Source organism: Sylvia atricapilla, chromosome 5 (genome assembly GCF_009819655.1).
Source record: "Sylvia atricapilla isolate bSylAtr1 chromosome 5, bSylAtr1.pri, whole genome shotgun sequence".
Lineage (NCBI taxonomy): Eukaryota > Metazoa > Chordata > Aves > Passeriformes > Sylviidae > Sylvia > Sylvia atricapilla.
The window spans coordinates 10,463,205-10,484,143 of NC_089144.1; the positions used below are offsets into that span (position 1 = coordinate 10,463,205).

A 20,939-nucleotide genomic window follows, 5' to 3' on the forward strand; every position below is an offset into this window, starting at 1 on the left:
ATTAAGGGTTTATGCTATTTTGAGATGTCCCTTATATTAAAGCTCAACATCAATATTATATAGCATGCATCAAATTCAACTGTCTCCTGCTAGCAGGACTTCTTTTTTGTAAGACAAGTTGCACTGATATTGCTTATCTATTTAAAGAAAAAATAATTTTAACTGAACTATGTAAATATCTACTAACATACTACCTGAGAACAACAGTGAAATGGTTCCCTTGCAGTTCTCCCAATTTCAGTGGATGGTTCTTGTAACTGAAATTTCCTAATTTGAAGTTCATCAAACATTTATTCAAATGAGCAAGTCTTTGTGCAGTGATTCTAAAAAGAAACAGACAACAGTGACCAACCTATGCTCAGAAAAGCAGATAAATACAGAAATGCTGCCATTACAAAACCAGAAACAGTGAGCGTAGTTTCCCCAATTTTCTACTGTTGCCTTTTCAAAACACTTTAATGAAACAGCTAAAGGAATACATAATTCTTAAAGGTACTTACACAAAAGAAAATGTATACTGTGACAGACTGTTAGCACTGCCTTTTCACATCTATATTAAAACATGTACTCCAAAAAAAGTATATTGCAGTATTGATGCATACTGTACCCCACAAGCTGAACTCTGTGTTATTTGAGTAACTACTTCATGAATATACCCCAGTTAGCACAGTCATAAATACAGAGTTAGGTAAAATTAGCTGCCGTGTATGCCTAGTGCAGATGAAGGAAGATGGAATCCAATCTGTCACCGATACCTGCCATTTTTGTTGCTACTATTTTTGGAAGCATACCCTGTTCTTTGCATCACCAAGCTGCTCTTGGACACTTCTGCTAAAATTTTACCAAGATAGTGAAGTTTATGACCCAGCATGGCCAGCACACTCAGAAAAGGCTTGCAATTGGTAAGGTCCTCTCTCCTGTGCAGGAGTCAGGGGTTGTGGTACGACTGAACAGACACCACACAACACTTACAGCACTCTGGAGCTCTTGGACACAACATTGAATGTGATAATGTTAAAAAGTAAATGGAACAGCACTTGATATGGCTACATCCCACATTTGGTTAACTCATACCACCTTGCAAAGCTGCTTTTGCAGCAATGCCAGTCTGGGGCTTCTCACAATTCACAGATCAGTATTTCCTTTTATATGTGCTAACACACACACATACAGAACATCGGGAGAAAATATACCAACAGTTCAGTAGTGGATGCTCTCCTTTTAACAGGTCAAACCTCTGATCAAACCTCTGGCTTTCAAGCTGTGAATTCCTCTCTCAAGGAGTGTGGTTTTCAAAATTCATAAGAAGAAAGGCAGGTGGGACATTCCAGCCAGCTAAAATGATATTGTAATATATGACTGGGAGATGTCTGTCATTCTCAGTTATGGATCTAACACTAATCTAAAGTGTCCAGAAACCATGTAATTATCTTAGAATATGACAAAGTAAATTTTATTTTCTCTTAGAAGGTGACTTAAGGGAGTAGGTTAAGGCAGGAAAAATTTCTCTCTTTTTTTCACCCTTCTGGCTGCTCACAGGTGAGCAAAGGCAGTGTTAGCCTTCTCTGGCACTGTTCAGAGAGTGCAGTGAGAAAGAAAATAGGATTCTAGCTGTAGAAAGTGGGAGACAAAAGCCAGGAAGGAAGTGGGACATTATTTTCACCATGTCAGTCTGTTTTTCTGCTGCTGCAGGAGATCCAAGCAGCCTAAGAGCATGTAGGCAATCTGTCCCACTGCCTCGGCCAAGTACACATAACCAGCCTGTGACTCAGACTGAAATTATCAGCAGTAATCACAGAACACAAAAGTAATGAGGCACCTTCATTAGCACCTTTACAAGGTCAGGACCTGAACCTGGATTTGTGTCACTGAGTATTCAGGTATTTAGTGAGATATCCAAGCCACCCAACAGAAGTGCAAATACCCCGGACTGTACTTTTACTTACCTGAGAACAGCAATCTCTTGAACAGTTATAGCCCTTTTGTCTTTAGTTCCCATGTAGGAAAATATGTTTGGCTTCACTCTTAAAAGCAACGGTAACAGATATTATGTATATTAAAAGAGCAACAGATCAAACATAATTTTCAGCATAATTGCCTAGAATTATTAATCTTATAAATTAAAAATAGAAAAATATACCTACATTCCTCAGAACTGGGTTACAATTTGACATGTGTGTGACATTTTCTAGTCTCATCCATGAGTACATAAAACACAAAGAAACTTCTCTGCTTTAATTATATGTAGACAATTCACTTTTAACACAACAGAGCTTTCAAAATATGAACTTTGAAGTACTTCTTTATAAACATTCCCTCAATACACAAATGCACAACCACTAGCAACTTCACTAAAAAAAAAAATCATGTCCACTTCTTCCTTAAACTTCAAACATGTCAGTTTGAATACCATGCCTGCACACTATGAGAGAGTATGAGAAGTTAATTTAAAATTTGATCCTTTCCCTGAGAGAAAAATTTCCTTTCCTTTTCACTTTGTACTTTACAGCCTGTGTTAGATGGAATATTTCCAGTTATTCCAGTTCAGGGCTCCAGGGGGTAGCAGGATTGCCATTACATACAGTTTTCCACCTAACTATGCTCTTGCCAATTCAGTTTTCACTATCAATACTAAGTCATTCACTGGTTACAGTCTAGATTACAATTTTTTTTTTGGACAAGAAGAACAAAGGAGAAAAGAAGGGGAGAAGTGGGGAAATTTCCCTATGAGTATATCACTGAACTGACCCAATTTTAAAACTGCTCTTCCTCTGCAATTCACTGTGTTCATGTCACGCCTTGGCAAATCTTTTTGTTTCTGCACTTGATGGGGTGAAAGGAACTAAGCCTGTGTTGCCATGGAGAAATTAATACATGGAACAACAGTTTATCAACTGTAACTGCTTAGGAACTGATCAGCATATTATCACAACAATATCTGACAGGTTCATAACAAACTTGCATATATTCACACACTGGGAGAAAAAAATGGCTTTTAATTCAGCTTACGTACATTGAGGCTTTCAGCTGCCAAGTCTTTCTCAGAACAGCCAATGTCAATTGTGGACATTTTCCATTGAAACAGTAGAGTAGTCTTTAAAATTTCTTAGGCTCATTTTGTTTCTTTCTCATCTCCTCACAAAACTTCTAAGTTTTAAATTTGATGTTCTAAAGTAACTTTTCATTTTAAACTGTCTACAAATTAGAGAATAGCAATCACTTGTGTTGCTCTTAAATAATTCCGAAGCATAGTATTTACAGCAACAAGAAACATGGAGGGGGAGAGGGCTGCACACCAGCCAGGATGGCAGAAACAACAGCCTTACCTTAAAAATTTGGATAGGACATTAATGGCATCCATAGTGTCCTTGTTCTCCTTGTACAGTACAAAATGGCAGTAGCTTCCCCTAGATTTTGGCCAAGAGTGCTTTCTTGGATCTTTAAAAGCAAAAAGGTTAAAGTGTCACTCTTTGAAAAAGAATAATGTATTTGCTGTTGCAGCTACATTTATTCTAAATATGCAAGATTCAATTTCTGCTAATTTCCATCTGCTTTTAAAAAGACGAAAAGGAAAGAGTTAATTACTGACAGCAAAAGTTGCAAAGCTTGTTGAGAAAAACCTCCCCTTCCACTGGACTGTAAACTTCCCTTTAATTAGTTCTGTCACCTAGAAAATCCTGAATGAAAGAGTGACAGCTCCTTTCTCATGAAATTATCTGAAAATATACCCTAGTCATTTAATTGCTGTATCACCTGATTAAATTTCTCAAAAACACTGTCATTATACTGACTTTCAGCAACAGAAGCTACACCACGTTTCTTCTAGCTCCTTCTATAATTAATAGTTGACGACCACTGGAGGCCTGTTTGTGGGAAGACTACCACTATTATTTATAGTACAGACATATTCTTTATTTCTGTAGTATTTTTTTTCTGTGTCTCATGCAAAAGGATGAATTGCATTGCTACAAAACCCTAAAAAATCATGCTAAAAAAATTACTTTAGGATGGCTCTTTTTAAAATACAGTGGGATCAAGAAATCTGGTACTAGAGAGACATTAACATACAATCCATGGCAGGTATGGTGCCTTGCTTAGAGAAGGCCAGAGGCCGAAATAACTTCAGATCCCAAAGACTAACAACTGACTTACAATTCTGTGCTACTATTTGACATTTTCTGGAGAAGGAAACTGTCAATGACTTGTTAAGCTTTTCTTTGCACATAAAAAGCCCTAGAGATAAAACTTTCACATTCCAATAGTCAATAGCATTAATGGGAAGGGAGACTGATTCTACAGAGCAACCAATTTTGAGGCTCCTTTAATTCTGAGGTTTATCGATTTCTTGTTATTTCAGAACAAAACTAAGAATTCATTTTGTTTTATATAAGAAGTCTCTTATTTAAGCCCTGTTGCTAGCCACTAAGCAGACATACCTGGTTTTGTAAAAAAAGGCATAAGAATTTTTTCTAACAGCAAAAGCTAACTGAAAAAGCCAGCCTTATTTCAGTATACAAACACCAATGCAGGAAGGAAATTCTTGAGAAATACTGGGGTTTCTTTCACATTGCTTTTATAAAGTCCAGATATCCCACACAGATAGTAAGTATGTTTAATTCTTGCTTGTTTTTGAGAAGCTGCCATTCATACACACACTTCTGCAAAGATAATTTTGGATGCTACAGTATAAAACACTGTATGTAGAGGTTTTAGTCACTTAGAATTATTGCATCACTTGTTCAGTTGCACCATCAGTTTTTAAGCACAAGCTCCACTCCCACAGTTTCATAGGGCCTGAACTGGAGACCTCACACTCCTGCTGGTCTCTCCTTCTGAGCCACCACTACTCTTAAACTCAATGAAACACTGCATTCAGCTGGAAGAGCAAGGTTCTCCATGAAGATCTCAGCAATTAGAAGGGAAGAGAGTAAGACAAAGTTCAGTTCACAAAGCTGGAACCATTCTTTATATTTAACCAATACACCTTGCACATGGTCATTTCAACACACTTCAATAAGTGAGCCCTAATGTGACCTACGCTGAAAGGATTCTGCAGGTACTATACAGACCAATGGGCTCCTCATGCTTTGGGCATCACAGCCATGACCCTATCCAAAGGAGGCTGCAGCCACAGTCCTGACACCCAACCATTCCTCACCCAATACTTCAAAGCATTCAACTGGGTAGATGGAACAGTGGAACAATTTGCAGTCTTTATTGCTGTGTTTCAGAGTGACGTTACATTTTTTGACAGTAAAATTTTATTTCCAAACTTTTTGCTGAAACCTGAGGTTTGGAAGCTCTTTTCTAATAGCAGCAGGTGTGATAAATGCTTTTAAAGTTGTATAAAGACAGATAGTAGTGTGTGAAACACAGGCTGAAGGGCAAAGGCTTGGCTAACTGAAATCCACGGAAAATCTACCATAGCTGTCAACATGTATTGTCAAAATTGATAATTCATATCACTTAGGCAGACTTTCTCTGCACCAAATGAATACTGCCTATACTGCACCATGAAAAAGAGATAGAATAAGCCTATTTCTTTGCTGTTTCAGGGCATTTTAAGTAATACTTATGTGTAGGGACTTTTAAGAAATTGTTGCAAGTTTGGCCAGTCCTGTTGCTATTTAGGAGGTCGTAATGGTTGGCATTTCATTTTTTTTAGTATGAAATGTCAACATCTCTTACCTGTTGCAGCTCTGACCTCTGTCCCAATGCAGAGCATAAAGAGTACAAAAGAGTAGCATTTAATTTTTAGATTGTTGAAGGGTTTTTAGAGGTGAACATGCAGGTTTATGGTTATGGGATTGTTTATGCTTCAGGGAGCATCCAACAGCTAGGTGGTGGATGACAGCAATTTAGACAATTATGGAATGGAATCGTGCAGAGGCAAACAGTGAACATATGGAAAGCTTCAGCTGGAGATGTGACAAACTTAATTTGTGGACAATGATGAAACAACAGTTTACTGACAATTTAGTAAGACAGTATTTTAAGTATCTGGAGGGTAAACAAACTATAGACACAAAGCAGCTTCTGATTTTAAATTTTAAGAAGTATGTTTGGTAATGTTTTATGTTATCAACCAACGTAATCAGGTATCTCAGCTAATAATCCAGTATTCTACACTTCTGAAATGTTTCTTGCCTGGGGAGCCCATTCACAACTAAGACATGTTTGTGGCTATATAAACAAGAAAGATAAATACAATCCTGACTAAAAAGAACTTCAGTCTTACATCCGTAAGCATTTACACACACTCACAGAAACTGACACATCTGCAACAAATGCACAGGTGCCTGCAGCATGACAGCTGGGGAATCCAAGTTTAAATAGATGATGCTTCTCTACAACATGGTGCTCCACATAATGTTTTAATCCTAGAGACACACCACTAAATTCGTTTCGGCATATTTCAAATACTTAAATTCTTTTATATAGTATCCTCTAAATCAGCTTAACAACATCCACTCAATGGTAACAGTGGTTAAAGAATAGAGGCAGCAGAAGGAAAAGGTGGAGGAAAAACCATCACAAACCAACAGAGAACAAGTCTGGCTGAGGAGAATTTTGTGCTGGTAAGTATACATACTCCATGCAAAAAGCATGCAAACATCCACATTTTCTAAACATGACTAAATAAGGCACATAAACACATTATAATTAGACCAATTAAAATACAACATTCCCATATTTGCTTAGAACAAGCCTTAAATAACTAAATTACAGGGGAAATTATTTTATTTCCCATTTTAAATTACTTTATTTCCTTATCCTTCCTCAAACTCCCTTACCTTTAAAGAGTTAGGTTTACAGACCATCATTTTAGTAAGTTGAATGCAACAGAGGAATGCAACAAACTAGACCTTAGTATCTTTAGTTAAATGTGCACCATTCTGCAGGTAGATAATACTCTAAATTTACAGTAGCACCAAATTTTTATAAAATTGAAAGATGTAAAACCATGTTAATTTATTCCCAGTGTCCAAACCAGTATTTTGCAAGATTAGAGTGGATAACACTTCATTTTGAAAATCCTTCATTACTTCGACTATTTAAAAAAAATAATTGTGATCTAAAAGGAATAAAGATCATTTTCTGCAAATACAATTGGCCTTGGAAGCAGAAGTAATGATCATGGTAAATAAACTATGTTTATATGAAATGATAACTGAGAAAACAAAGAGATGCTTGTCTCTATTCAAGTAATTGAGAATTCTGACATGAATATTCAAGACAATCAAGATTTCATCCTCTATCAATCTAATGTACATTTTCCAACTACAACCTCTTACATCCACAATGCACACTTACACACACAGTTAAGATCATCAAAGTTAAATTCAAAAAATACTGAAAATAAAGCCTCTGTTTTGCCTCTTCCCACTGAAGTAGAAGACAATGTTCTCCCTTCTAATATAGTTGTACTGGATCAATTATTTGGAAAGAAAAAAAGTAGAAATTTAAATTTAAAATATTTCTTGTGGTCCTAATCATTTTAGATGAACACTATCAGCTGAAACAAGGAAAAAATGAAGCAAGACTACATTAGGAAGCACACTCACTCGAAGTACTTACGAATAATTTTTACTTTGGGGATAATTTTAGCATTTACTTTACCCATCTGCTGTGATACTGAAACTCACTTGCCAGTGCTTTTTTCCCAGCAGCATGATAAGCAATAATGTATTTCTTTCCATCTCGATCTTCTGTTTTCGTCTCTAGTCCTGGAAACAAGGACTTCACAGCCTGATGGATGATGGTTCTTTTTTCTTTGGTGTCTTCAATTACCTGTGTTCATACACATACATGCAGAAACCCAATAAATTAATTCAAAAGGGGAGAGTGCCTTAAAGGAAGAATTAGCTAGATAAGATTATTTTATGTGTGAATGGTTATTTGAAATTACCAGATATAATCCTACTCATCTCCATGCCCCAAATTTAGCTCAATAGTTATTCTTTTAGTATCTGGAATAATTGAAAGTTTAAAAATATCAATGTTTTAATTTCATTTTCTTATCTTTCTCGTTACAGAAGACCATATTTATCTTCTTTTTTCTATTAAATCACTAAACACTGACCTTGAAAGTTGTGTTTCATCTGGATAGATGTTTTATGTAAACCTGCCTATTCTTTAAAACTATACTAGGCAGGAAACCAAAATACTGAAGGATAATTTAAACGCCACAGGAATTAAAACCTGTATTTAAGTTACTGTGTACAATCTCACAAAATCAAAGTGACAGCTCACACATGCAGGAATTTGAGTACATCTGTAAGACTTTACAGAATTGACCTCTAAACTGGACACAGTCTGGTGTTATCTGTCACATCATGTTCAAATTGCTCTTACACTTCACATGCATTAAAAAGTGTGTACCTTTCCTTCTCACTCCCCTCCCTGCCTCCCTCCCTCAGCCTCTCTTTGCCACCATCCCAAACTTGATATCATTTACTAATTTTTACCTCTATGGCAACACTAGTTTCCTTATTCTTAAAAAGCTGGAGCTCCTCTAAACGCTGCTTGTCTTCATCTGACAAAACTGTAAATGTTTCTTCTGATGGGTCCTAATACATATTTGGGGAGAAAAAACAAACAGCCAATAACCCTCATGGAGCAATTTCCAGTCTTTAAATGTTCTTGTTTAAGGAGCATTAAGAACCATAGCCATTACCAAATCTTTACCTCAAAATTTACCTCATCATCCACTGGAACAGAAAAGTCATCTAAATGGCTCACACGTCCATCTTTGCCTATTTCATGGACAACAAAGTCTGAATATCTGATAGAAAGAAACATGCATTACATTTAAAATAAAAATCCCACATCACATAAAGTCCTTTCCTAAAACAGCTGTCTGTTAGCAGAATTTGCCAAAGAATTTTGAATTAATGTAGTTCAATTCACATTAAAGAAATTTCACCAGGAGAAAGCTGTACCTATTCCCACCCCCCAGAAGGATACCACAGGAACACATATCCAAATACAGCAGACTTCTTTGCAGATCACCAAACACCTGCTGTAGTTATTCTGAGTCATTTTCTCACTAGCTTGAAAAGATCAGTAATGCTTATCCTCAATGCCAGTCATTACTGGCAATTAAGACTCTACTGCATTGCATTAACTACTGCATTATCTCTGCCACTTCAAATAACCTGCAAAATAAAGGGCATTTTAGCCACTCTACAGAAGGCAAGACAAATTCAGCTTTTTTCATATATTCAGTTGTAAAGAACATCATTCAAATAAAGTTACTCTGCATACTCCATGAGAGCAAGAAAGAATTTTACTGTGACATTTTCAATCCTGTCGCTCCTGTCTAATAATAAAAACAGCTCAACTATAACAGAGCACAGTTGGCTTGTGCTGCAACTGCTAAATGATTTTTAAGAAGCACGTGCTAGCAAAGTGGGGGAAAAAAGAGAAAACAACTCCTATTCTATCAATGTTGAAAGATGGATAAACCTTCACCACGGGAAGCTTTCTACTGTACCTCCCCCAAGCCCCTTTTTGCCACCCCTCTGTGCAGATATACAGCATTTGGTAGAATCTCCTCCTGAGAAGTGTTATGTGTCCTCTCTTGTATTATCTGTAGCTGTCTAGACACGCTAGTGATGGTACCATAAAAATGCCAAGAATGAATTAATAGGTGTTAAAAACCAGGATCCAAAAAAACCCCCACAAACCCACAAATTTTCTACCACATGGTAGAAAATTGGCCAACCAAATTGGCAGATTTCCCAGAAGAAGGTTCAGCATAGATTATGTTTCCCAGAGAAGGATTACACTAGCTTCTTAATGCTGCATATAAAGATTAAATACATACATAATATGCATATATCATTTTATTATGTTAAATTATCTAGATACGAAGCCAGTATTTAAACACAGGGACTTTTTCAGTGTGTAAACAAAGCAACCTTAACTGCTTTGTTAAGTCAGGGAAACAACAATCCTCACTTCAGTAAGCTTTTGTATTTGCATTTTGTTTTATTCAAAGGTACTCTTTAATTTTAAAAACCCATAAGTTTCATTTTAAAAAGCTACTAAACCCCGAACATCTTATTAAATATATAATGTACGTGTGTAATAAATTCCACATCCTGAATTTTAAATCTCCCTTCAATGTAAATGATATTACAACTGAACAGACAGTAATTTAAAGCCTAACTATACTTGTTTACAGACATTAGGACAAAAAAGTCAGAGCAAAGCAAAGAACCAAAGAAGGATGTTTTCAATGCCATTTTTCAGTGCATCTTGTATCAGCACTGAGGAGAAGTGCAAAAGGTGGGTGTACTGTGTAAGGTTTTATGTGTGCTGCTGCCAGAGAGCAAAGGAAACAGCAAAGGTCAGTGTAATCTTGTATCTCTACTCATACACAGCTTCCTTCGTCAGAGCTCCATTTGACAGGAAAATAAATTTAAAAAAAAAAAAAACCCAACCAAACAAAAAAACCCAAACCCAGCCAATCAAAAACCCAAACAAAAACGAACAAACACGCCACAATCTAGAAGAGTCCCAAATTAAACCTCCCTTCGAGTCTCAGCAGTAAAAAAGTAATGAACCTCACGTAATCCAGCTGCAATCTGTAAGTCCAAAAAGGAAAATGGAGAACTACAGCTGTGTTACACAAGGAATTAACAAATGCAACAAGACAAAGAGTTACCTCTCTTTCAAGATTCCAGAAAAGCCTTTATGAGAGCTAACAAATTTAGTTATGCCAACGTCACTTTCTGTCAGTCCATGCTTCATCATATCTGCAAAGCTCTCTGGATCTCCATCTTCATCACTCTCCTCTAGCTCTTCTTCTTCCTGCTCCTCACTTTCCTCATTGGGGATTATTTCATTTTTCATGTCCTTGGGTTGTTCTGTTACAGTCTCAATACTCTCCCCAGAGTCATTCCCTGCCTTAGACATCTCCAGGATCTTCTGCCTTTTAATTTCATCTGCATTGGCCACATCATCCTCAGAGCGAGGACGTTTCAAGGATACACTATTCATTTCTACAGTTTCCATGTTTAAGGCACAGGGTAGGATAGGAAGCCCTGAGAAAGAAGAAGAAAGACTTATTTTCTGTCTGCTGAGAGCAATATCAATACACAGTCACTTCACTCCAAGGACTCTGCCCCCTGCAATTTTTCAGGGAAACCATAAGCTTTCTGCACTGAAGTTAAACATGACGTAAACATTTTGAATACGTAGAAACAATATGTTCTTGGGGAGAAAGAAGGAATTATGAGGGCAGCACATATGCTGGACTACAGCAGAGCAAGACTCAGTGCTGCACTGACCATTTACCACCATCATCACTCTTGCCTGCCCTTACCATGGCTGCCTCCAGGCCTGTGCACACACAGCCTCTGCTGTCAACAGCAGTCTGGTGCCTAAGAAACTGTTTATAAGCCTTCTCTTAAACATGACTACCCTCAATTATTCCCCCTTCTATCAAGATTCCATCTTGCAAAGACAGAGAGAGAGAGAATGGCTGAGTTCCCCCAAACTTGAAATCTCACGTCTTCCTTTTCTGTGCTCTTCCAACACACAGAATGCCACACATTCTCAACTCAAGGTGGCATCGATTCAGCCCAAAAGGTACGAGGGATGAGATACCAAAATCATCACATCAGTGAGACAAACAAAACAACAAAGAAATTTAACAGTCTCTGAGAAGAATATGACTACTCACCCTGGAAGAATAGGGCTCAGAGCTGCCACCTTTGTGTCAGCAGAACTAATGCCTTCAGATCTGAAAAGAAGAGGAAAACCAACTCTCTGAGAAAGTTTTATGGAAAAAAAGAAGATTATGAAAACATATATGAATGCAATCATTAGAGAAAGCAGCTGCCCTTGACCCAGGTATCAGCAGTTACAGAGGAGCAAACAGATGGACACGTTAATAAATACAATTGCAAAAGTATTACCATCCTAGTGACACAACACATTGTTGCTATTTAGCAAGCTACAGGAGAGAACTTTGTTTTCATTTCTAAGTGTAAAAAAGGAAAGTGGAATTTCTATAACTAGGCATGGATAGCACCTTTTTTTCCAGCATCACCCAACTGGCACAGGAGTGTTCCGGGGATAAAGTGCAGGTTTCAGTAGCAGGGGCTGCAGGGAGGAGGCCATAAACTGCCCTGTGTGGGCCACAGCCAGTTCCAGCTGCTCCATGAACCCATTGCCTGCCATCCTCCAGCTCAGATGAGTACACGGTGCCTCCCCTCCAGTTTATCTGAGAAACAAAGCTGCCAGTGGCAGCAATAAAATGCAAAACAGCACTGGAGGAGACACGTGACAGAAGGCACATGGGAAGCATGGAGAAGGGGACAACTGTTGTGGACACAACTGGAGATGAGCTCTGGGAAGGAAACACTCCACGCTGGAGCAGGGATGCCCCTGAAGGGACCGCAGCCTGTGGAGGTGCCCACAGTGGGACAGGGACACTCTTGAGGGGTCCATGGAGAACACCCACATGGGAGCAGAAGAAATGAGCAGCAGAAAGAAACCTCCATGTACCAACCCCAGCCTCCTGCACTACCACTGCCATGTCCAAGGGACAGAACATAACTTCAGGGGCCAAAGAGAAAAAGGGAAGAAAGGAGTTTTCCCCAAGTCTGTGTTTAAGTAGTGGTCTTCCTTGTATATCACTAGCTAACTGGTAATAAACTAAATTCCCCATGGTGAGTCAATTTTGTCCACAACAACCAAGATTCTAAACTAACAGGATTCAGCTGTTACTGAGAAATTAATCTAGGCAGGGAGCAGTATTTTAGAACTACATACATCACCCTGTACTATCTCTCCAGGCACTAAATACCGTAATCTATCCAATTTTAAAGGATATGTTTTTAAAGGAAGTCCTACTGCTAACTTGACAATCAGCATGTGCTGGGTTGGTAAGTAATTGTTCCCAGTTAGCCACTGCTGACTTCACGGCCTGGACTCCCCATTGAAGAGATCACCAGCTCAGGGTAAGGAAGCAGGAATGACTGTTTTAGAAACACCTAAAATGTTTTGCTCAAAAGAAGAACTGAAAATGCATGCTACAAAAATAAATTAATGAAAAGGAAACAAGGAGGGACTTATAAAATTAGGTCTATGTATGGCCTGAAGAGTGATAAGACACACACACAAGAAAGCAGAACAACTAGCAAAACAATGTACCTTCAAGCTGAAAGCACCAATTTTAGTCTGTCTTCAAATAAAAGTTCATAAAATTCTTCTTTCAAGAGGAACAATATATAAAAGTCATAGCCAAATGAAGCAATTCACCACTGTTTCCAGATCCTCTTCCCATGTACAAAATTTACAGAGGCTGGTTTATAAAACACTGAAGTAGAAAAGGCTTTCAGATGGCTTGTATCTTCACATAGCGAACAAAATAGCACTCAGCACAGTGAAATCCTCTGAGACATCTGCCAAAGGTGGTAACAAGAGAAATATGCTCCTTAAATAACACTGTGATACCTAGGTTTTGAATTATACAAACTGTTAGAAGAATTCGATGTTGGGCACAAGCACTCGGAAGCTGTCACACACTGACTATTCTCACAGAAGAGTGACTCACATACTACAAAATCCTATCCTGTGCCCTGGCAGCCGCCATCGGGGATAAATTCTGCAGGATAATTGCTTAAAGGAGCACGTAGAAGCGAGCGGGGCACACGCAGCCTCGCTTGTGCAGATTGCTAGCGAGAGGCGCTTATTACAGCTGCTCGACTGACTCGGCCCTTTTCCTAAAATGTGTTTCCATAAAAGCCAGGATCTGCATAAACACCAACTTCGCAGCAATTTCAGCGTTTTAACGGAGACCGAGTTACTCCAAACACCGGATCCTCCGCATGCAGAAAGGCCGAGCGGCAGATGGCTGCTGGCGCGGCCCCGGCCAGGCAGGCACGGCGGGCAACTAAGTAACAGAGGCGGAGCGGGGCAGCGCCGGGGCCGGAGCCGCTTTCTCGGGAGACGAGGCACATGGGACTACCAGGCGGCCGAGGAGGCGGCGATGGTGCAGCAGCAGCGCCCCGAGGCCAGCCCTTGGGGACAGCGCGGGCGGGGAGCGAGCGGAGCCCGGAGCCCGCGGGCCATGCCGTGCCGGGCCGTGCCGTGCCGGGCCGTGCCGGGCCGGGCCGGGCCATGCCGTGCCGTGCCGGGCCGGGCCGGGCCATGCCGTGCCGGGCCGGGCCGGGCCATGCCGTGCCGGGCCGGGCCATGCCGTGCCGGGCCGGGCCATGCCGTGCCGGGCCGGGCCGGGCCATGCCGTGCCGGGCTGTGCCGGGCCGGGCCATGCCGTGCCGGGCCGTGCCGGGCCGGGCCATGCCGTGCCGGGCCGTGCCGGGCCGGGCCATGCCGTGCCGGGCCATGCCGTGCCGGGCCGGGCCATGCCGTGCCGGGCCGTGCCGTGCCGCCGCCACAGCGCCCCGGGCCCGGGCCGGAAGGGCCGCTGCAGGGGCCATGCCGCCGGGGCAGGCCCGAACAGCCGCTGCCAGCGCCCGGGCTGCCGGGCAGGGAGGGAGCACGGGCCGGGGCAGGCGGGGCACGGGGGCGAGGCCGGAGGAAGGGCTCCGCCGCGGGGCTGCCGGCTACACGCGGCGCCCGGCGGGCAGCGGAGGGGAAAGCCCGGCCGGGGGGAAGCTGCCCCAAGGCAGCACCCTGCGGCCGGGAGCGGAGAGCCGGCCCCGCCGCGGAGCCCAGCGCGGCTGCCGGGGGAGGGCGCGGCCCCGCCCGCCGCCAGGCAGGAGCCGCCGAGGGGGAGCCACTTACCCGCACGCCGGCACGGGAGGACGGCGCGGGCGTCAGCGCGGCGGGGCGGGGGCTGCGGGGAAAGGGGGCGGCGCGGGAACGAGCCCGCCCCGGTGTGAGCCCGCCCCGGTGTGTGCCCGCCCCGGTGTGTGCCCGCCCCCGGTGTGTGCCCGCCCCGGTGTGAGCCCGCCCCCGGTGTGTGCCCGCCCCGGTGTGTGCCCGCCCCCGGTGTGTGCCCGCCCCCGGTGTGTGCCCTCCCCCGCTGTGTGCCCTCCCCGGTGTGTGCCCGCCCCCGGTGTGTGCCCGCCCCGGGCTGTGCCCGCCCCGGTGTGTGCCCGCCCCCGGTGTGAGCCCGCCCCGGTGTGTGCCCGCCCCCGGTGTGTGCCCTCCCCCGGTGTGTGCCCGCCCCCGGTGTGTGCCCGCCCCGGTGTGTGCCCGCCCCGGGCTGTGCCCGCCCCGGTGTGTGCCCGCCCCGGTGTGTGCCCGCCCCCGGTGTGTGCCCTCCCCCGGTGTGAGCCCGCCCCGGTGTGTGCCCGCCCCGGTGTGAGCCCGCCCCGGTGTGTGCCCGCCCCCGGTGTGTGCCCGCCCCGGTGTGTGCCCGCCCCGCTGTGTGCCCTCCCCCGCTGTGTGCCCGCCCCGGTGTGAGCCCGCCCCGGTGTGAGCCCGCCCCGGTGTGTGCCCGCCCCCGGTGTGTGCCCGCCCCGGTGTGTGCCCGCCCCCGGTGTGTGCCCTCCCCCGGGCTGTGCCCGCCCCGGTGTGTGCCCGCCCCGGTGTGTGCCCGCCCCCGGGCTGTGCCCGCCCCCGGGCTGTGCCCTCCCCCGGTGTGTGCCCGCCCCCGGTGTGTGCCCTCCCCCGGGCTGTGCCCGCCCCGGTGTGTGCCGGTGGCCCCGCCGCGCTGGCTCCGGGCCGGGGGCAGGTGTGCGGCGGTACCTGGCGAGGAGCTGCTCCTGCCCGCGCTTCCGAAACCGCCCGCCCGCTCAGGCTCCCTGCGAGGCGTCTGGGGTAGGCAGGCGATGAACTGCAACGGTGCAGAACAAAAGTTTAATTTCCGAAAGACGGCTATAGCCAAAGAAGGGAACCGTGTGCCCGAGATGGTGACCTTCCCGAGCCTCCCCGGCATCCGAAACACATCGAGCTAACTGAACATTAGTCCCACGACAAGGGAATGTTCGAGCCCCATTCAAAACCTACACTGTGCCTATGGAAATCACTTTAAAAACCAGGCCAGATCTGTGCAAACAGTCTTTTCTAACATAGTCAGAATGTCATCTTCTACCCTCTTTTCTATTTTAAGCACTGGTGCAAGGAAGGTATCTTCATTAATTTCAACACGTAGATTTGTCCTTATTTTTAAGATCCTGTGTGTCACGTCCCAATCCCAGCCTGTCTCAAACTTCCTCTTAGCCAGGCTATTAATACCAGTATTTAGTGTCTCATACCTCTCATTCTCTAATTGTATTGTATTCCTTATGTGATGAGACTTACAACTGGTATTTGTATATGGGTAACTTATTTTCTCATCTCTTGTACTTACCTTCCCTCTTGGAGTTGAATAAGAAAGTAACACAACAAAGTACTTTGCTTGGGATTTAAAAAATCCCAGGTATGCATGCATTGCTCAATGACTAGCTTATGAAAGACCCCATCAAAGAAAAAAGGAAGGAGCAAAGATTCAGCTCTCCTTAGGTCTGAGCAGAGGTGGATCAATAGAGATCTTTTCTTATAAAGCTCTAGGGGATCAAATCTTGTCTTTTCTACAGAACTTTAGTTTAACCCCTGTCCACTTGGAATTCAATTAACCTACTAGATACCAGTAGGGACATCAGGAATGGCTCAGTGCACTTCTGAGGAGAGGTGAACAGTGGACTGGAGGCAGCAATGGAGGCTAGTGACTGACAAGGCAGATTATGACACTTCTGACAGCTGTAGTGTCACGGAGGAAGCCAGTGCTATCACCAGCTCCAGGCTGTCTCAGTGGTGGGGACAGCACAGAAAGAGCTATGTGTCATTTGAACATTATTGTCATTCGGCCATTGACTATGGCTGTCAGATATTGAAAAGTTGTTTCTTCACCTCTCCCAGGCAAAAACATGTAGCTGAAAATAATCTGGCTGAGGGAAACCTTCAGCAAGACTATCATGCATTGGTCTGATGGCAATCGATAGAGATGTGGACTGCATGGTTTGAATGCACGAAGCTGTTTTATTGAGTTCAGAGCTCAGTATTTATACCTTTTCAGCTGTAGCTGAAAATAACTACTTGCTTAAGCACTAACAGCCATAACGACCATGTCTATGTTTCTTAGTAACATCGTTTAACTATAGGCTAGCACAGACCTGCACAAGCATGTATGGTCTTGCATGGTTTCTCATTAACAAAGCATACCAAAGCACACCCAAACACACCGTTATCTCTTGCTTCCTTTAGGTTTCTGCTTTTTGCTGCCAGGGCTTATGGCCTACCAAAGTTAGCAGGTCTGCTTCTGTAGTGATTTGAGCAGTGCTCTGAGTCCTGCTTTCTAGCTGTATTCCCATACTGGTCCAGCTTTTTTTGTCATGTAACTTCTTGCTTCTTCTATCTCGTGCAGGTGAGCTTCCTTAAAATACTTATTTTTCCTCCTCCAAATGCCTACATTAAGTACCTCCTTGTCTACAAAATCCTTGTCAGTAATTAAGTAGTTTGTATCTTACAACTATGCTCGGTATGATAATTACCCTTCTCTTAGTTCTCCCTGTTGACTATGTGTTCATCTATCATCCACTATCATCAGCTCAGATAGAATTTGGAGTGGTATGAAGTACCTCATACACTGAAGAACCAGCATTTTGAAGGACCTGCAGGTGCTACCACAAGGTAAATAGCTTAATAAGATCATTCCTATGTGTTTCCCAAGTCTTCTAATATATTTAGAAGAGTTTATTACTCCTTTCTCAGTACCAACAAGCATTCTCTGACATGTCAAAGAACTGTCTGCCTGTGTCTGAGAATCTACAGACAAAATCCTTGAGGGATTCACCCTTCCTATACTTCAGGGGCTGGAAGGAGGGAAATGCTAGTCCTGCTTCAGAGATAAAACTGATCCACCCTGGCAAGCAGAGACCATAATTAGAGACCACTGATGATGGCTTGCTCAATCAGCCTGTGCTATGATCTACCCTTAACATGGTTTCCAAGTGTAAGCTGGCAAAGGGCCGCAGTCATGACCCCTTTCTCTTTCCATTAGTCAAGTGCTCCTTTTACATAAAGAGTTATAATGTAAAATATAAAAAGAAAATAATAATATGGCTGCAACTTGAAGGTTTTTTTTTTTCCCTCTGGCTGGTTTAACAATTAAAACCCCCTCTATTATAAATGATCTAATATATCCCTTGGGTGGTATCAGAAAAATATTATTTTAATTTCTATTACAATGTATCACTACATTGCCATAGAAACTTTGCTTAATGTAACCTAAAGGAAGTTTCTTTTGTGGAAAAAAAAATATGACCAAACATGACCAAACTGTAATAAGTTTGTGATGGCTTCCTACTCTCAGGCTCCCCAGGAGGGGAAATCAGGATAGCACATCTCAGCAGATGGGAGCATAAATCTGGCTAGGAAGAGAACGCAAGTGAGAAGCATGTTGAGTCAATCTTCTCCAAAAACGCTCATTGAAAATCTTAAGATACAATGTTGAGATGTTCCCAGTCCATAGAAAAAGCTAATAAAATAGAGCAGCAATAACTGCTCTCACTCTTCTTCAGTTTTTTATGCCTCTCAGGGGCACAGACAATTAGGCAGATAAGTTGTAATTTTATACCCCTTTGCACCAGCTGCACTTAACTAGTCTGATTTTTACCTGTCACTAATAGCACCACAGAGAACTAAAATGAAAGAACTATTAAAAGCTTAATGTATTTTTCGTATGTAGGTTGTTTGCATTTTTCATGGTTATTTTGAGGCCTTGCATGAAGCAAAAAGTGGGGGTGATAACTCATTACCATTCAAAATTTAAAAATATGATATTATGAAAAAGGGATTTTTTTTTTACAGGATTTTATTCACAATGCAATTTCAGCGATAAGGTTCATTGAGGAATTTTGAAAACAGTCCAAAATGAATCATACAATGAATCATGAATCAGTTTTCAAAAATAATGACAATAAAGGGTTTTCCGAGAACATAAATTATCAAAGTTTATAGCACTTGATTAGGCCATCACCTTTTCTTCTCCTTTTCCCTTCTCCCATTATTTTTTTAATAAAAATCTGCTTATATTTCAAATTAATCTCTAAATCGTTCTGTCGATTAGTTGGCAATAGAGGAAAGGTGGAAAAGCATCTTATCTAGACAGACAAGGAGAATTTTAGGCAGAATGGGTTTTTTTGGTCTTCGTCTCTAAAAAATTTAATGTGCTCTACAGGATGATTTTAAAGTAAGAATGTATATGACTATAAAAAATCAACCTTAAGCATAGGATTGAGAGGCAAGTGAAATATGTTTTCTCTTTTTACCTTAATGTCAGACAATTGATTCAGGGGTGCTGTAAAGCTTTGCAGCAGTGTGGACAAAACAGGATGCGATCACCCACAGATGAAATATCAGAGTGGCAGCCTGCAGATGGTAAAGAGCAAACATTATATGATATGAAATAGGGATCTGAGCTGGAGGAATAATTATATATTTCTGTGCCTATTCACAATTATCTCAGAAGGCCTTAAAGGGGTATTTGTGTATTTGTGCAGAGGAGGAGGGGAACAGCTGGGACAGGACAGAGGCTGAAGTGTGAGCTGCCCGCAGGGTGATGAACAACAGTGGGGACTGATGCTGGGTGGGACCCTCTCTTGCAGCAAAGCTGCTGCCTCACACGCAGCAGGAAAAGCCAAGGCTACAAAGGTGGAGGGAGAAAATGAGCTCTCCTGTCAGCTCATGCTGCTTGAGTGCTGGCCTGCGGGGTGGCAGAGTGTGCTCTTTATATGCCTGCCTGCCTTGCCTGTGCCTGCTGTCACACTGGGTTTTCCATGAATTATTTTAGCTGCCTTTGATCACTTCTATTGCTGTGAAATTTTGTACCCTATTAAGCTCCTGGTAAAATGCCTGTTTTTTTCAGTGCAGCTGGATCTGGTCACTGAAAACTGTTTGGGAGTCACCGCATTAATATCAGAGATTCACAGATATGAAACTGAAATGAATTATGGGAATTCCTGGGGTATTTTTTATTCAGAGTTGTGAATGACTTTAAAATCTCATTCCTCATCGTCCACACAGAAAATCCTGGTACCTGAATTTGGTTAACTTCCAGATTATAGCCACAATGTGGTACTCCTTCTTTATGTGCCTAATTCTGTATGTAGACAATAAAATCCAGAATACAAGTAATCCTTCACCTTTCTATCACCCATCACTTTCCCTCTGTCTGAAGATACTGGGATAATACTGGGATATATGAAGGAGACCTCTGGCATTCATCATTCAGCACACATGGAGTTGTACAAACTGATTACCACTGGCAAAAGTAATCCCTGGATCCTCCCTGGGCTGCTTGACAACAAGAGCACAACTGACTTCAGGATCCTCTGTAGAAGCAGTACAGAAAACATGCATGATTTCAAATAGGAAATAGGTAATATTAAGTGTGTTATTTCACAGCAGCCTGTTTTATCTAAGTATTTACTGGGCCAGCATATCCATACTCCATACATCCATACTTATTTGTGCAAATAAGCAAATAAGGTGTCCTATGCAGGCAAGAATGGGGAGCAGAATCCTGAATCCTCTCAGGTACCTGCTAGGTAGTCAGCTGGGATATGTTCTGAGAACCACCACCTTCACTGTATTTTTCAGTGTACAAAATTAGCCTGTAGCTATGAAATAAGTGCAATGTTAGGGGTAACACTACATTTGGCTGTGGGGCACAGTGGAAGCTGGGTATTGGGCTGCTACAGTGGTTTGCCTGGTTCTGTTTCTTCTGTTAGACATTTGCCAGTGTTGCTGATGAATAGTAGGGAGGAAAGAAATCTTAAAAAGCCCTAAACCAAGTGATAAAATAGAGTATTAGGTTCATATTTCTGCTGCCAGTTTGTCAGACAATCCATGGAGTTACTATACAAGGTTTAAAAGGAACAGAGAGAATTCTAAATATAATTTTTAGTATCTAGATAACCTCTGAATCTAATAAAGCTTTTCACCAAAATCAGACATTGTATGCAGACCATTTT

At 42.6% G+C, this 20,939-nt stretch overlaps 2 protein-coding genes across 7 annotated transcripts in view; one reads left to right on the top strand and one right to left on the bottom strand.

Moving 5' to 3' along the window:
* Positions 1-14,875, bottom strand: part of PUS7 (pseudouridine synthase 7) — a 22,138-nt gene extending 7,263 nt beyond the window's left edge. The window contains exons 1-10 of one of the 6 annotated variants that reach the window (XM_066318694.1): positions 14,764-14,875; positions 13,168-13,418; positions 11,693-11,752; positions 10,673-11,051; positions 8,701-8,785; positions 8,469-8,570; positions 7,647-7,791; positions 3,327-3,438; positions 1,947-2,024; positions 195-323 (exon numbers count right to left, since the gene is read on the bottom strand). In XM_066318694.1, the coding sequence (XP_066174791.1) occupies positions 195-323; positions 1,947-2,024; positions 3,327-3,438; positions 7,647-7,791; positions 8,469-8,570; positions 8,701-8,785; positions 10,673-11,022 (1,001 nt within the window). In that variant the 5' untranslated portion in view covers positions 11,023-11,051; positions 11,693-11,752; positions 13,168-13,418; positions 14,764-14,875. Of the gene's footprint in view, positions 1-194; positions 324-1,946; positions 2,025-3,326; positions 3,439-7,646; positions 7,792-8,468; positions 8,571-8,688; positions 8,786-10,672; positions 11,052-11,692; positions 11,753-13,167; positions 13,793-14,763 lie in introns of those variants that run through there. The other 5 variants (XM_066318688.1, XM_066318692.1, XM_066318691.1 and 2 more) reach the window with 5 other exon arrangements.
* Positions 1-20,939, top strand: part of SYPL1 (synaptophysin like 1) — a 362,670-nt gene that overhangs the window by 216,658 nt on the left and 125,073 nt on the right. The gene's annotated exons all lie outside the window — the stretch shown is intronic.